General features: G+C 40.7%; 1 protein-coding gene and 1 pseudogene across 2 annotated transcripts; both read right to left on the bottom strand.

The window, feature by feature from the left end:
- Positions 1–2,032: 2,032 nt before the first annotated feature.
- Positions 2,033–3,442, bottom strand: LOC308300296 (nuclear factor 7, ovary-like; the record flags this gene model as incomplete). The annotated part of the gene is made up of 1 exon (XM_080744114.1): positions 2,033–3,442. One exon carries the CDS (start codon positions 3,440–3,442, stop codon positions 2,033–2,035), a length of 1,410 nt encoding a protein of 469 aa, XP_080600240.1.
- Positions 3,443–10,139: 6,697 nt separating this feature from the next.
- On the bottom strand, positions 10,140–12,535 carry LOC308300295 (nuclear factor 7, ovary-like; annotated as a pseudogene). The gene is made up of 2 exons: positions 12,517–12,535; positions 10,140–11,540 (listed from the first exon to the last, which is right to left on the bottom strand). The product of its transcript is annotated as a nuclear factor 7, ovary-like (transcript).
- Positions 12,536–14,808: the final 2,273 nt, after the last annotated feature.

The following is a 14,808-nucleotide window of genomic DNA, read 5'->3' as shown; positions in this document are numbered from 1 at the left end:
CTGAAAACATATTTCTTTTGTTTTTCTAGCTCCAACATCTGGCTTTGACCGGGCTCTGAAATGTAGCCTACATCTGTCCTACATCTGTCCTACATCTTGGCACAAAGCGCTCAAAGTTTGTTGTACGCCCGGGGTCACATTGGCCAAGCTTTGCCGGAGTCGGGCGCTTAATGAAATTATATAGCACCGCTCCCTTCACAAATCTGGGCTAGCCTAGCTAGAAGAGGAAAGTTACCTAGCCTATAGTGCAGCATTAACTATTTTGTTAACTAGAGCTAATACGTAAACTAAACGGACCCATCACAGAACTCCACCGGCTCTGGGAGGTTTTGAGGTTTATGGGGGGTTCTGCATTACCCTTCATAGCAGAGGCACACTTTAAGAAAGACATAGGTGGTGGCAAATTACTAATGACGGAGTTACAGTAGTCCCATTTCTAAAACAGCTCCCAACGCGACGCCAAGCAACTCATTTTCACTTATTTCATGGGGGCGAAAAGAGAAAATGTTTGCCTATAATGATATTCACAAACTAGGGATGCCACCTTGAAAGTGTTGTCTAAAGCTTGTCTAAATGATACAAAATGTCACATGGGCATGCATCAATTGCAATGAAATCAGATTAATCCAGTCGAGTTGGGGAAACTAGTAACTAGGCCTATAGTATGGATTATAGAGAATAGAGAATATAATCCTAATGGAATTGGAATTATGAATTACTATAAAAAGTAGGTATTTATCCAATAAAGGTAGCACACCCAACACTTCAAATAAATGGAGGACAAAGTACTCACAGTAACACTTTTTTATTGGCACTCATCAAAAAAAGAATGCTTACATTTCAGCTATGAGCCTTCAGAGCATGGATTATTACTGTATTTGTAACAAAACGTAGGTCGTTGAGAACTTAAATGTCTCAGTTCGATGATAATACTATGTGACGTTACTGACACCAGTGTGTGTGTGTGTGTGTGTGTGTGTGTGTGTGTGTGTGTGTGTGTGTGTGTGTGTGTGTGTGTGTGTGTGTGTGTGTGTGCATGTGTGTGTGTGTGTGTGTGTGTGTGTGTGTGTGTGTGTGTGTGTGTGTGTGTGTGTGTGTGTGTGTGTGTGTGTGTGTGCGTGCGTGCGTGTTCAATGGTCTAGGCCTACTACCCTGGGTAAATAATGAAAATATAATAGAGGTCTAAAGAGGGATAACATCAAGTGAATTAGTTTGACTGATATACAGTAATACCTTACAATAAAACATATTTACCTGTATTCAACTCTTTATGTAACGTTCAGTGACTAAGACGGTACAACACAAACAACCAGAAAATAAGTTCACATATAGTTCACATCAAAAAAATATAGAAAACGTTTTGACTACATACCTTTTTTTTTTTCTTTTTTTTTTTACATACATGTTCTCTTCTAGGGGACGGGGGTCCCTGGCACAAAATATTATCAGATGGGGTCTGCAACCAAATGCATATAAGATAACTTATAGAGGTCCTTGACATGAAAACACTTGAGAAGCACTGCTTTATGAAACACTTGTTAAAGGAGCTATAGTCAACTTTTTCTTGAAAAATGGACGCTAAAATAAAATAAATTAGAAAATATTTTATAAAAAATATTAAGCTTCATATGTGTTTCTATTCAAAAATGACCACAAAAGGCGTAAAATAATGATGAAATAATAATTTTGGCTATTGTCAGACTGACTGTTTATATCCCTCTTCTATTCTTTTATATGGATTGATAAGGGATATAAACAAAGTCGGTTTGACAATGGCCAAAATTATTATTTTACGCTTTTTATGGTCATTTTTGAATAGAACACATATATGAAGCTTAATCTTTTTTATAAAATATTTTCTAAACATTTTTATTTTAGCGTCCGTTTTTCAAGAACAATTTGACTATAGCTCCTTTAACGTGACAGTCATTGACCACAACACAATTATATTCTACAAAAGTAATATTCCCCCTTAAAGACTCTCAATGTATCATCATCATCATCATCTTCATCATCATCATGTCTAACTGCATTATTCCACAGTTACACTGATCTTCCCAGGTAACATCTTCAGAGTGTAACCATGACCAGAGTAAATGCATGGAAAGAGTGTGTCAGTGAAAGTGTGTGTGAAGGTGTGTATGTGTGTGTTAGTATCAGGATCAGAGAATGACAGCTTTCCTTCATCCCAGTCCAGCTGGACTCTGATCCTCTGAGGTTTCTGCTCCAGTGAGAGATCAGTGACTGACCCTGGTGCAGAGGCTGCGTATTTACCAATATTAAACTCCATTCTCCAGTGTTGACCCCTCAGCTTTCCCTTCCTCTGGTAAGACTCTGCTAAAACACCCACTCCCCAGTATACATTGTGTCCAACCTCAACATCCCAGCTGTGAGTCCCTGAGTTAAAGCCCTCAGAACCCAGGACAAGGCTATGGTGGTCAAACCTCTCTGGGTTGTCAGGAAGCTGCTGCCTTTCTCCACGTCTCACACTGGTCAGATCATCAGACAGGGTGAATGTTGGATGGGCAGTGTTGGGGTCCAGAATGACAGGAGTGTAGGAGACAATGTCCTTCATCTTGTTCCAGACTCTGAAGGTCAGGTTTCCCAGGTGTTTGGTCACGTCTATCAGTGGTCCTGAGACCGGCTGTGGGTCCTGCAGTGTGAACTGGATTCTTTCCATTGTGGTCTTGTAGTTCTGCAGGAATGAGATGTGTTCAGCTCTCAGCTCCTCCTCTATGGCTCTGATGTTGTTTGAAAGGGTTAATATGTCTCTGTTCAGACTCTCAAACTTCTCCTTCATCATCTGACTCTTCTGCCTCGTTTCCTCCCTCAGTGCAGTGATGCTGGCCTCCTCTTCCTCTCGTAGAAACTGATGCATCTTCTTAAACTGCTCCTTAATCTGTGTCACTGTGTGCCGGACCTGGACGTTAGCGTGGTTCACTATGCGGCCACTTTTCTTTTTAACTTCATTAAAGACCTTCAGTTTCTCCTGTAAAGGCTTCAGTAATTTCTGGACTTCCTCCTTGTGATCCAGAGCAGCTTCATCGATGGGTCTGAAACTGTGGTTGGTGTGTTTTTTAGAATCTCGACACACAACACACACTGGCTGTTGACATTCCAGACAGAACAGTGTGAGTTTCTCAGCATGCAGACTGCAGAGATCCTCAGACCCTGATGAAGTTCTCTTACGTTTTGCAGCTCTCTGTCTCTCCTGTATGAAGGCCTCACACACGTTCTTCAGAGCCAGGTTACGGGGTAGATGATCGGTTGAATGTATTTCTTCACAAATTGGACATTGCTTTATTCCCTTCTGTCTCCACCATTGCTGCAGACAAGCATTACAGAAGCTGTGGCTACATGACAGGAGAACAGGATCTTTAAAGATGTCATGACACACAGGACAGGAATAATCCTCTACTGGAAGAGAAGACGTGGAAGCCATTTAGACTCTGAGTGAAGCTGCAAACACTCTGCTCAATACAGGAAGTCAGTCAGTGGTGGTAACACTTCCTCCTCTAGAATGTTCCCTGAAGTTTACTCTCAGTGTGAATGGTGGTTGTTGTTACAGTCCATTCAGCAGCAGGTTCCAGTGGTCTGGGTCAGTATTCCCTCCTGTAGCTGTGGAAAGACAGTCTGTCCTCCTCACTGGAAGTTTTGTTTGATCTGAAGGTCAATCTTATCGTCTCAGATGAGTCTAGCTATGACACACCACCACAGACCTGTTGCAAAGCACACAGACAGAGGATTAAGATACTGCATTTACACATTTAACACACACACACACACACACACACACACACACACACACACACACACACACACACACACACACACACACACACACACACACACACACACACATATACATATATATACATATATATATGTGTATATGTGTGTGAGAAGAAGAATATTATTGAGGTGAAACTCAGCAATGGCATCTAAATCATCTAAAGGCCTTACGAGTTATCGATCTACATTTAAAGAAAATAAAGTTCAATTTGAATGTGACGAAATGTTACAACGTGTAAAACTTCCTGATGATTCTACTATTTCCACAGACCCAATTCTGATCTCTTTCATGATTCAAATTTACCAGAAGTTTAAAAAGTAAGATCAGAGTCTGTGTTATTATGTTGTACATCGTCTAAATGTGCTTTGCACACAACTTGTAATGAGTCATCTTCTGAGTACCTGCACACAAAGCACACTATAGCACTCAGGAGGATCCCATGATGCAACCAAACATTTGGTCTTCTTGAGACCCCACTCTGAATGCTTACACTAAACAAAACAATCCGTGTTTTATTCAACTAACTGTGTTGTACATTGTTCCACAGACTGAGACTGTGGAATCAATGCATAAAATGTAATCTGTACTGGATGTAATCAAGTACAGATTACATCCTTGCAGAATTCACCCAAGGCCTTGTGGAACACTTGAAACTGGTGGATAGATGAGATACAAGTCCACAATGGAAGTCACCAGGACTTTGTTTGTGATATCCTAAGGACAACTTTGTTTTTTTACAAGGGTTCATATTTTAGATTGTAATTAGAGAAAAGAAAAAGTGAGTGTTAAAATGTTTTCATTTTCTTCGTTCTATTGTTTTATCGCGTTTACCGTGCTAAAATGTGGGGCATGCGTACGCATGGGGGTGTGCATACAAGTGGCTAAATATGTCTTTTTAGACACAATAAGCCAGCAGTTTCTTTATTGACTGTTTACAGTAACACTTCTAGCCCCCATAAGTCACATCCAACCATGAAAGGTTGCGTTGTATCTTGGGAATGGGCTTATTCTGTGTAAAATGACATGTTTAGCCACTTGTACGCATAGCCCCAACCACTGAAATAAGAATATCTAAAACAATAGAAAGAAGTAAATGAAATCATTTTAACACTCATCTTTTATATTCTTTAATTACAACCTAAAATATGAACCCTTGTTGTAAAAAACTAAAGTTGTCCTTTAATGTCTTACTGAATCACATACTGTTTTCATTTCTGACTGATAAAGTATTCAATCAATCAAAGTCAAGTTAAAGTACAGGTAGAATGAACAACTAAATGGTTTAAAAAATAAATAGGTTTGTGTAAGAAAGCAGAAGGCATACATCCTTACCTGTACCGTTGTCTTGAATGTTTCCTCACAACAGAATAGAAGGTCACTGTGAAAAAGCACTCTGATAGTTGAAGTGAAATGCTAGTTGCTTGGTGGTGGTCACTCCATGGTGTGTGTGTTGTGTCCTGACTCCTGTCTGTGGTGCTCTGACTCTGAGCAGCAGCTCTATTTGTCCTTGGAGAGGAGAAACACCTCCTCCCACCTCCCCACACCTCTCCTCCAGTTTAGAAAACACTCATTGGTCCATTTCAATGTGAAAGGCCCAGAACAAAAACCAGCCTGATTGACGGGCCATCATCACACAAGATGTGAATAAAAACTAAAGCTTTTATTGAAACAACATGAAACATATAGGGATGAGGGATGAAATAGAAACTAAATTGTTTATTTTCACAACTTGAAACATTTATTGGTATGAGAATAAAAACTAAAGTTTTATTTAAACAGCATGTAGATGTTTGCGAATACAAACTAAACCATTTATTTAAACAACATGTTTCATGTATTGGTGTGAATAAAAAAACGTTACTTTAATCAATCAGATGTGTTTGTTTGATGTTATGACAATACACCGACCTCCCATGCCATCCTTTTTATTATTCAAATGTCTGGAACAGAAGCGTCATGGAAAATGGTTTTCTTACATCCCAGATTCACAACAGTGAATTCACACAATTTAGGATTACTCAACTATTAAACATTACTTTACATTATTATAATGGTATGGACATACAGATATACATTATTATAATCCCCCCCCCCCACCCACCCGCACGCACGCACGCACGCACGCACGCACGCACGCACGCACGCACGCACGCACGCACGCACGCACACACACACACACACACACACACACACACACACACACACACACACACACACACACACAGAGAGAATTCAATTCAATTCAATTCAATTCAATTAGATTAGCACACACACAGGCAGACAGACTGCATGCTGTGATGTAAAGACACACATGGGGAAAGGTACTGCTGAGCCATTACACAATCACAGGGTGTTCAAGAAAGAGGAACCTGGCCTCAGTGATGCACAGAGTTGCAGGTCTAATGCTGGTCATGATGAAAATGTATAATGATATGAATAATGTAAGTTAATAAACAATATTGATCATGCTGAAGTATGAAATGGACTAAATCATATGTACAATATATCTGTGATTAAATGGGATATGTATTATTTGGTATTTTTTTTTGTTTTTTGGCTCAGGGATAGAGATGCATTAATTGGGTGAAGGGTCATTTGAAATGACAAACAACAAATGAAGAAGTAACTTGGTCACTCAGCAGATAGCAGTGATGGGGAAATGAATCCCACCCAATAACACAATACATACAGTTGGAGGGGTTACAGCACTGTGTAAACAGAGCTATTTCACTTTGTGTGTGTGTGTGTGTGTGTGTGTGTGTGTGTGTGTGTGTGTGTGTGTGTGTGTGTGTGATATATATATATATATGTATATATATAAAGGCTGGGACTTTAACTGATTAATTGTGATTAATTAATCACAGAAAATTAACGCGATTAAAAAAATGTACGCATTTTAATCGCACTTAGTTTTTGCACCACAGAACCTTCAGTTTCGGGCATACCGATCATAGCGATGCACCAACCAAGAAGAGACAACAAACGCGAAGGGAGAAGTAGCCGATCAGAGAGCTTTACTTGGCCCAGTGGATGCGAAATTTTGATTTAAAAAACGAATTTGTTGATTCACTCGTACAACAAAATGTGTTTTAAAATGCTTCTCAGGTCAAATATCGATATGCGATAAAAATGCGATTAATTAATCACAGAGCCTGTAATGAATTAGATTAAAAATTGTAATCGCATCCCAGCCCTAATATATATATATGTCACGGTTTGATAGAGAAACAGAACGTTCGAGAAACGGAGCACTCGTCGTGCTGCACGGGCCGGAACAAGCGGTCGCTTTGAGCCACAACAACATAGCGTCGGCAGGAATGATAGCGCCTCACCCCACGGAGGTTAGGGTTAGGGTTAGGGTTAGGCATAGTTTTTACTGAGGTTAGGGTTAGGGTTAGAGTAAGGCATAGTAAGCTAATGGCTAAACACTGCCGAGCTAGGCTAGTAAATAAAGAAAGAGAGTCGCAAACGAGTGACGTCAGCGCGACAAAACAAGCGCTCTTACCATGAACGTGCTGAGTTACCCAAACGTCCTGTAACATTAACATATACACACACACACGCACGCACGCACGCACGCACGCACGCACGCACGCACGCACGCACGCACACACACACACACACACACACACACACACACACACACACACACACACACACACACACACACACTATTGTAGTAGTAATGTTCTAATATTATATCAGTCTTCACCAGCTGTAATCTATCATAGATCTATCTATATCAGGAGTGCCCACACTTTTTTGATGTTAGATCTACTTGACTAGCTCAACATGATCTTCCCATCCAAAATGTTTTACCTGAGGGCCTGAGGGAGGCTTTGGAATAACAGCACTGGTGTTACATTTAGACAAACACACTTACTGTAAGGGGGAAATAAATGGGAAATACTGGGAAATGTCTTTGTCCCATTCTGTATGGAAGTGGTAGGTTTTGGGGTTCTTTGTAATGCTACTGACTCTTGAACAAAGTGTTGGATTGGAGGTTTGCCTACTTTAGAAGCCATGAAGGGAGCTGACAGACCATTCTTGATGTCATATTGACATATATATATATTTTTGCACACCCTTGGTGATCTACTGGTAGATCACGATCTACCTTTTGGGCACCCCTGATCTAATATAGATCAGAATCTATTCTAGTGTTCACCATCTATGAGCAGCTCCAGCATGTCTCTTGGTGACATCATCACAACAGCACTCTGCCTTCCATCTTAAGACAATTGAAACTGATCTGTACAATATAGATATAGCTGTCAACTCTTTTAAAGTGAACTTTAACAGTAGCAAAAGGACATATCCAGATACAAGGTAAGTCAGTATGTTTAGTCACATTTTTTCTCTTTCAACAGCTAATAAATACATTTGGCTGGTGAAATTATGAAATTATGCCTCCGGCCAAATTGACATCTTGTCTGTCACTATAGGAAGATCAGAATGTGAAAAATGAAAGTCATATTGGAACCCACTTTTATTTTCAAGATGTTTTCTCTGTCATTCTCTGATCCTGATTCCTGATACTAACACACACATAGCCTACATATACACCTTCACACACACGGACACGCAATTTCCATTCATTTTCATGTATGGAGATTGTTGTCTTATTTGCATTCTAAATGTAGGTGTGTGATTGTCCCCCTGTGTGTGTGTGTGTGTGTGTGTGTGTGTGTGTGTGTGTGTGTGTGTGTGTGTGTGTGTGTGTGTGTGTGTGTGTGTGTGTGTGTGTGTGTGTAACAAAAGGCATTGATCAGCCAATTCCTGCTAAAGGGTGGAGGAGGAGAGGTGTTAAAAATGACAATTATAATGGAATTATGATTAGCACAAATATGTAGGCTGTAATGCATAATCACAACATAAGGGGTCTGGTGATGTAATCTACAATGAAACATCTTTAACTGGATAGTCAACATATGTGTTGTAAATATTAACAATTTATGTAACGTTCAGTGACTCAGACAGTTCAACACAGAAACGATCAGTTATGAATTCAGAATCAAGATTTAATCCAGATTACAGTCAGGATCAGAACAGATCAAACAGTCTGCTAAAGTCCTAAATTATAAATCATAACTGTTTCTGAGAAAGGAGGAAGATATGACCGAAATACCTTTTGTATGTCAAACATGAATTCTTGCACATTAATCAGGCATTCATTCTGCATAATAAACCAAATAGCCTTTCTATTATTATTGCAGTTGGATCCTATCAGATACCAAAGTACTTAAACCCATCACCAGAGCTGAACATTAACTAAGTAAATTAACTCTTAAACCCATGAACAGTGGTGGACAGTAACTACATATATTTACTCACACTGGGTTCTTTCTGTGGAGTTCGCTGAGAGATTGTTAGGTCAGATTTAAATTTGGTTGGAGAATCATGATGGTTTGTTTCTCTGACATCTTCAAAGTCACTCTTCTAAGGGAGCTCCATGGAGCAACATTCTTTTTTAAGATGGGGGTCCCTGGCCAAATACATATCAATTTGGGGGTCCTTGACATGAAAAGGTTTGAAAGCCACTGCTTTAGGAAACACTTGTTAAAGGACAACTTTGTTTTTTTACAACAAGGGTTCATATTTTAGTCATTAGAGAAAAGAGACATTTTAAGGTGGTTGCACACTGCACTGCGTGTTTTCGTTGCGTTTTGGAAATCCAAAATCCAAAAGCCAGGGAGAGAGAGAGGAAAGAGAGAGAGAGCAAGGGACTCTGAAATCTGAAAAAATCAACCCTGCTCCGAAAATAAATACAAACGGGCGGAGTGTGCAAACGTGATTGACATAACGTGACTCGAGGTTTATTTTTTTTATTCACACGCTCTGAAATTCACTGCAGCAGTGTGCAAAGACCTTCCCTGACCTTACTTCTATCGTTTTAGTGACTTTAACTATTTTGATTTGCATGCATGCCATGCAAGAGGCTAAATATCTCTTAGCCACAGTAGGCCCATTCCCAAGATGCAATACAATCTTTCATGGGCAGATGACTTATGGGGGCTGGTGTAAATAGTAGACTAATATAGAAATATATAGCTTATTAGTCCAAAAAGACATATTTAGCCACTTGTACGCATGCTCCCACCCACTGAAATCAAAATACTAAAATCGCTAAAACAATAGAAAGCAGTAAATGAAAACATTTTAACACTCATCTTTTCTTTTCTCTAATTACAATCTAAAATATGAATCCTTCTTGTAAAAAAAACAAAGTTGTACTTTAACGTTACGTGACGATCATTGACCACAACACAATCATTATATATTCTACAAAACTGTGTAATTCCCCTTAAAGACTCAATGTCTCTCATCATCATCATGTCTAACAGCATTATTCCACAGTTACACTGATCTTCCCAGGTAACATCTTCAGAGTGCTACCATGACCAGTGTGACTGTATGGAAAGAGTGTGTCAGTGAAAGTGTGTGTGAAGGTGTGTATGTGTGTGTTAGTATCAGGATCAGAGAATGACAGCTTTCCTTCATCCCAGTCCAGCTGGACTCTGATCCTCTGAGGTTTCTGCTTCAGTGAGAGATCAGTGTCTGTGTCTGACCCTGATGCTGTATATTCACCATCACATAAATATATTCCCCAGTATTGACCCTCTCCGTCTCCCTTTCTCTGGTAAGACTCTTCTAACAAACCCACTTCCCAGCATGCATTGTCTCCAACCTCAACATCCCAGATGTGAGTCCCTGAGTTAAAGCCCTCTGAAGCCAGAACATAGTTATCCTGGTCAAACCGTCAAACCTCTCTGGGTTGTCAGGAAGCTGCTGCCTTTTTCCACGTCTCACACTGGTCAGATCATCAGACATGGTGTATTCTGGATGGGCAGTGTTGGGGTCCAGAATGACAGGAGTGTAGGAGACAATGTCCTTCATCTTGTTCCAGACTCTGAAGGTCAGGTTTCCCAGGTGTTTGGTCACGTCTATCAGTGGTCCTGAGACCGGCTGTGGGTCCTGCAGTGTGAACTGGACTCTTTCCATTGTGGTCTTGTAGTTCTGCAGGAATGAGATGTGTTCAGCTCTCAGCTCCTCCTCTATGGCTCTGATGTTGTTTGAAAGGGTTAATATGTCTCTGTTCAGACCCTCAATCGTCTCCTTCATCATCTGACTCTTCTGCTGCTCTTCCTCCCTCAGTGCAGTGATGCTGGCCTCCTCTTCCACTTCTAGAAACTGATGCATCTTCTTAAACTGCTCCTTAATCTGTGTCTCTGTGCGCCGAGCCTGGACTTTAACGTGGTTCACTGTGCGGCCACTTTTCTTTTTAACTTCATTAAAGACCTTCAGTTTCTCCTGTAAAGGCTTCAGTAATTTCTGGACTTCCTCCTTGTGATCCAGAGCAGCTTCATCGATGGGTCTGAAACTGTGGTTGGTGTGTTTTTTAGAATCTCAACACACAAGACACACTGGCTGTTGACATTCCAGACAGAACAGTTTGAGTTTCTCAGCATGCAGACTGCAGCTGACATTAGATCTTGGTGAGGTTCTCTTCCGTTTTGAAGCTCTCTGTCTCTCCTGTATGAGGGCCCACACACATTCTTCAGAGCCAGGTTACGGGGCAGATGATCTATTGAATGTATTTCCTTACAAACAGGACATTGCTTTATTCCCTTCTGTCTCCACCATTGCTGCAGACAAGCATTACAAAAGATGTGGCTACATAACAGGAGAACAGGATCTTTGAAGATGTCACAACACACAGGACAGGAATAATCCTCTACTGGAACTTCTGGAAGAGTATAAAAAAAACTAACACTCACATGTAACCTCGCCTACCAGGCTTTCTGGGGTACTCGCATGGAACACAAACCTAACAGAAACATAACGTAAACTATAAAGAGTACAAACAAAACTATAGGAATGATTGGTGTAAAATACACTTCAAACAAACATAGCTGGCAAACTATAAAGAGTACAAACAAAACTATAGGAATGATTGGTGTAAAATACACTTCAAACAAACATAGCTGCCAGCCCCCATAGCTGCTTCATCTATCTATCTATCCATCCATCCATCCATCCATCCATCCATATCTATCTATATCCATATCTCTATCTACCTATCTATCTATCTCTCTATCTCTCCATCCATCCATCCATCCATCCATCAGCTCTGGGGTTCTGATAAACAATAGACTACATAGACATTAAGGTTGGACACTAACTTATTTCAATCAGGAGATCATTTTGTTCCAGTTCCAATTCGTCTCCTCATTGATTTGTTTCATCTCTTCCATTTACACTTCATCATGTTTGAATTCTCTCTCCTGATTGGATAACATTGGCATTCTGATCCCTGACATTTTGTTTACAAAAGAGCTGAGAATACCCAGGATATACTGAAGGCTTGTCAATGCTCCTGGATTTCCTAGGAGTCTCCTGGACCTGGATGTTGACCCCATCTCCTGTGAATCTCCTGGATCGGCAAATCTCCTGGATTTCTCCTGGATTTGGTATCAAACTCCCCAAATTCACCAGAACACAGGAAATTACATCTACTATGTTGAAATTTTGCTGGGAGAGGACCCCCAGACCCCCCGCTTTTATGCATGCAAGAAAGATCATACAGATATTCACTTAAAGGGGTTATGCCAGCATAACTGTTACTGTCACCTTAAATCATAGTAGTAAACGGTGGGTGACTGTGGGTCACGTGGTCTCTCTGAATACACTTCGAAACTGCACGCGACGTGTGTCTGACTAACCTCGCATCACCAGTCGCATCACCAGTCTTTCCACCATCCCCACTAAAATGTATTTTATATCTAAATCTGTGTACATGTAAATTATATTTCCACACAAATGTGGTTGTTACATCAACATTGTTCATGTGCATATGTTTGTTTATGCTTATGTGTTGGAAAAAAAAAACGCTAAATCACCGAGAGTTGTTATAGTCGCCTCCCCGGCGATCAGCGCTCTCTCCACGGGGAGGACAGGCAGAGAGACAGCCTGTTGAGACTCCTGACCGAACGAGCATTACTACAGCGTTTCTGAAACTGTTCATTTCAGCAATGTATAAATCCTCCCTCAAATCACTTATTTATACCAACATCGTCCATAAGAAGTTGTTTTTTTATCCTTATTTATTGGAATTATAACGCTGGTTTTCACTCTCTCCTCCCACTGATCTCCTCAATGTGTCTGAGTCTGTGACTGACTGACGGCTGACTGTCTCTCTCGCTCTCTGTAACGTGATCTCTCTGTGTGGGCGTGCGCGTGGGTGGGGAGGGGGATCACAAGTTACAAGCAGGCAGGCCAGGCAGGCAATCCGCGAAATTCAACATGGATGATTCACATGACAGTAGCAGCCCGGTGGGTTCTGTAACTTCTGTTGAGGATTTTTCTCCTCCACCATCGCCTCCTCCAGCAGATCTGACGGATGTTGAAAGTTGTTGTACCTGTAGCAGTGAAAGTGATGACGATAACGACGTCGACGACCGAGACCGATATGAACATCAAGCATTTGGTATACAACCATACATGTTCGAGCCCCTCATCGGAGCCGTAGCAGCAGCAGCAGCAGCCGTAGATGTTCCAGAGCCAGAGATACACCCACGTGAAGGGATGCCCGCAGATCAGTGGTAGGGGTTTGTTTATAGTGTTGTTCGCTTGGATGGAATAAATATGTGTAAAATGTGTCAAGGACCCCCCCCCCAAATTGACACATATTAGCCTGGGGACCCCCATAAGAATAGCATTACAGCTCTGTAGCTCTATTCCCAGCCATTTTAAATTCGAGGACCCCCAGTTTTACATGCATTATGCTACAGACTCCCATTTTATTTATTTATATCTCTATTTATTTTCTTGTATGTCTATCTCTGGGAAATAGTAAAAAGAATCAGCTCAGAGTGTATAAATGGACCCATTAGGGTCCATAGAGTCCATTTGGTTCTATTTGTATACATTATGGGTTGCAATGCATAGGCCTACCCATTATTAGGGTCCATTTGGTTCCAAACTATCATTTAGCTGGGGAACCCCTGGAACATCCTCATGAACCCAACTTTGACACACACACACACACACACACACACACACACACACACACACACACACACACACACACACACACACACACACACGCAGATCACGTAACAGAGAGAGACAGTCAGTCAGTCAGTCAGTCAGGCGGACGCATTGAGATCAGTGGGAGACGGAGGAGAGATAGTGAAACCCAGACCCAGCGTTATAATTCCAATAAATAAGGATAAAAAAACAACTTCTTATGGACGATGTTGGTATAAATAAGTGATTTGAGGGAGGATATATACATTGCTGAAATGAACAGTTTCAGAAACGCTGTAGTAATGCTCGTTCGGTCAGGAGTCTCAACAGGCTGTCTCTCTGCCTGTCCTCCCCGTGGAGAGAGCGCTGATCGCCGGGGAGGCGACTATAACAACTCTCGGTGATTTAGCGTTTTTTTTTTTTCAACACATGAGCATAAACAAACATATGCACATGAACAATGTTGATGTAACAACCATATTTGTCTGGAAATATAATTTGAATACCCACAGATTTAGATATAAAATATATTTTTGTGTAGAGTTACTTCCTTGTTTTTTAGTGACTGCTGGGGGTGAGGGGGAGAGTCTGCCCCTCAACCCGAGCAACAGCTGACCAGTACAGTATGTACAGTACATTAATTTGATTGGTTTATTGCGCATTCCCACAATGACATCATAAAAATATTAACTTGTTTTAATATAATTTATTAAGGTGACAGTAACAGTTAAGGTGGCATAACCCCTTTAAGTAAAGACTTAAATAAGTCATTATTAAAGATGTCATTTTCTTCAGTCATCAAATCTGTACACCTACATTTGGGATTTTAAGGCTGAAATTGTACCCACGCTAAAGTAAGCCTGATAAAAGTATCAGGCTAAATAATAAGGTTCCAACCATGGCATTTATTTAATACCAAGGAGTTGCTGAATCTGGCCTCTAGATGTCAGTGTTGTCCTTCAATAAAGTGGGTTTAGTAGTGTATC

The sequence above is a fragment of the Nannobrachium achirus genome (assembly GCF_963921795.1).
Source record: "Nannobrachium achirus genome assembly, chromosome: 16".
Lineage (NCBI taxonomy): Eukaryota > Metazoa > Chordata > Actinopteri > Myctophiformes > Myctophidae > Nannobrachium > Nannobrachium achirus.
The sequence above is the reverse complement of the archived record's forward strand: the minus strand, read 5'-3'. Positions and strand labels throughout refer to the sequence as shown.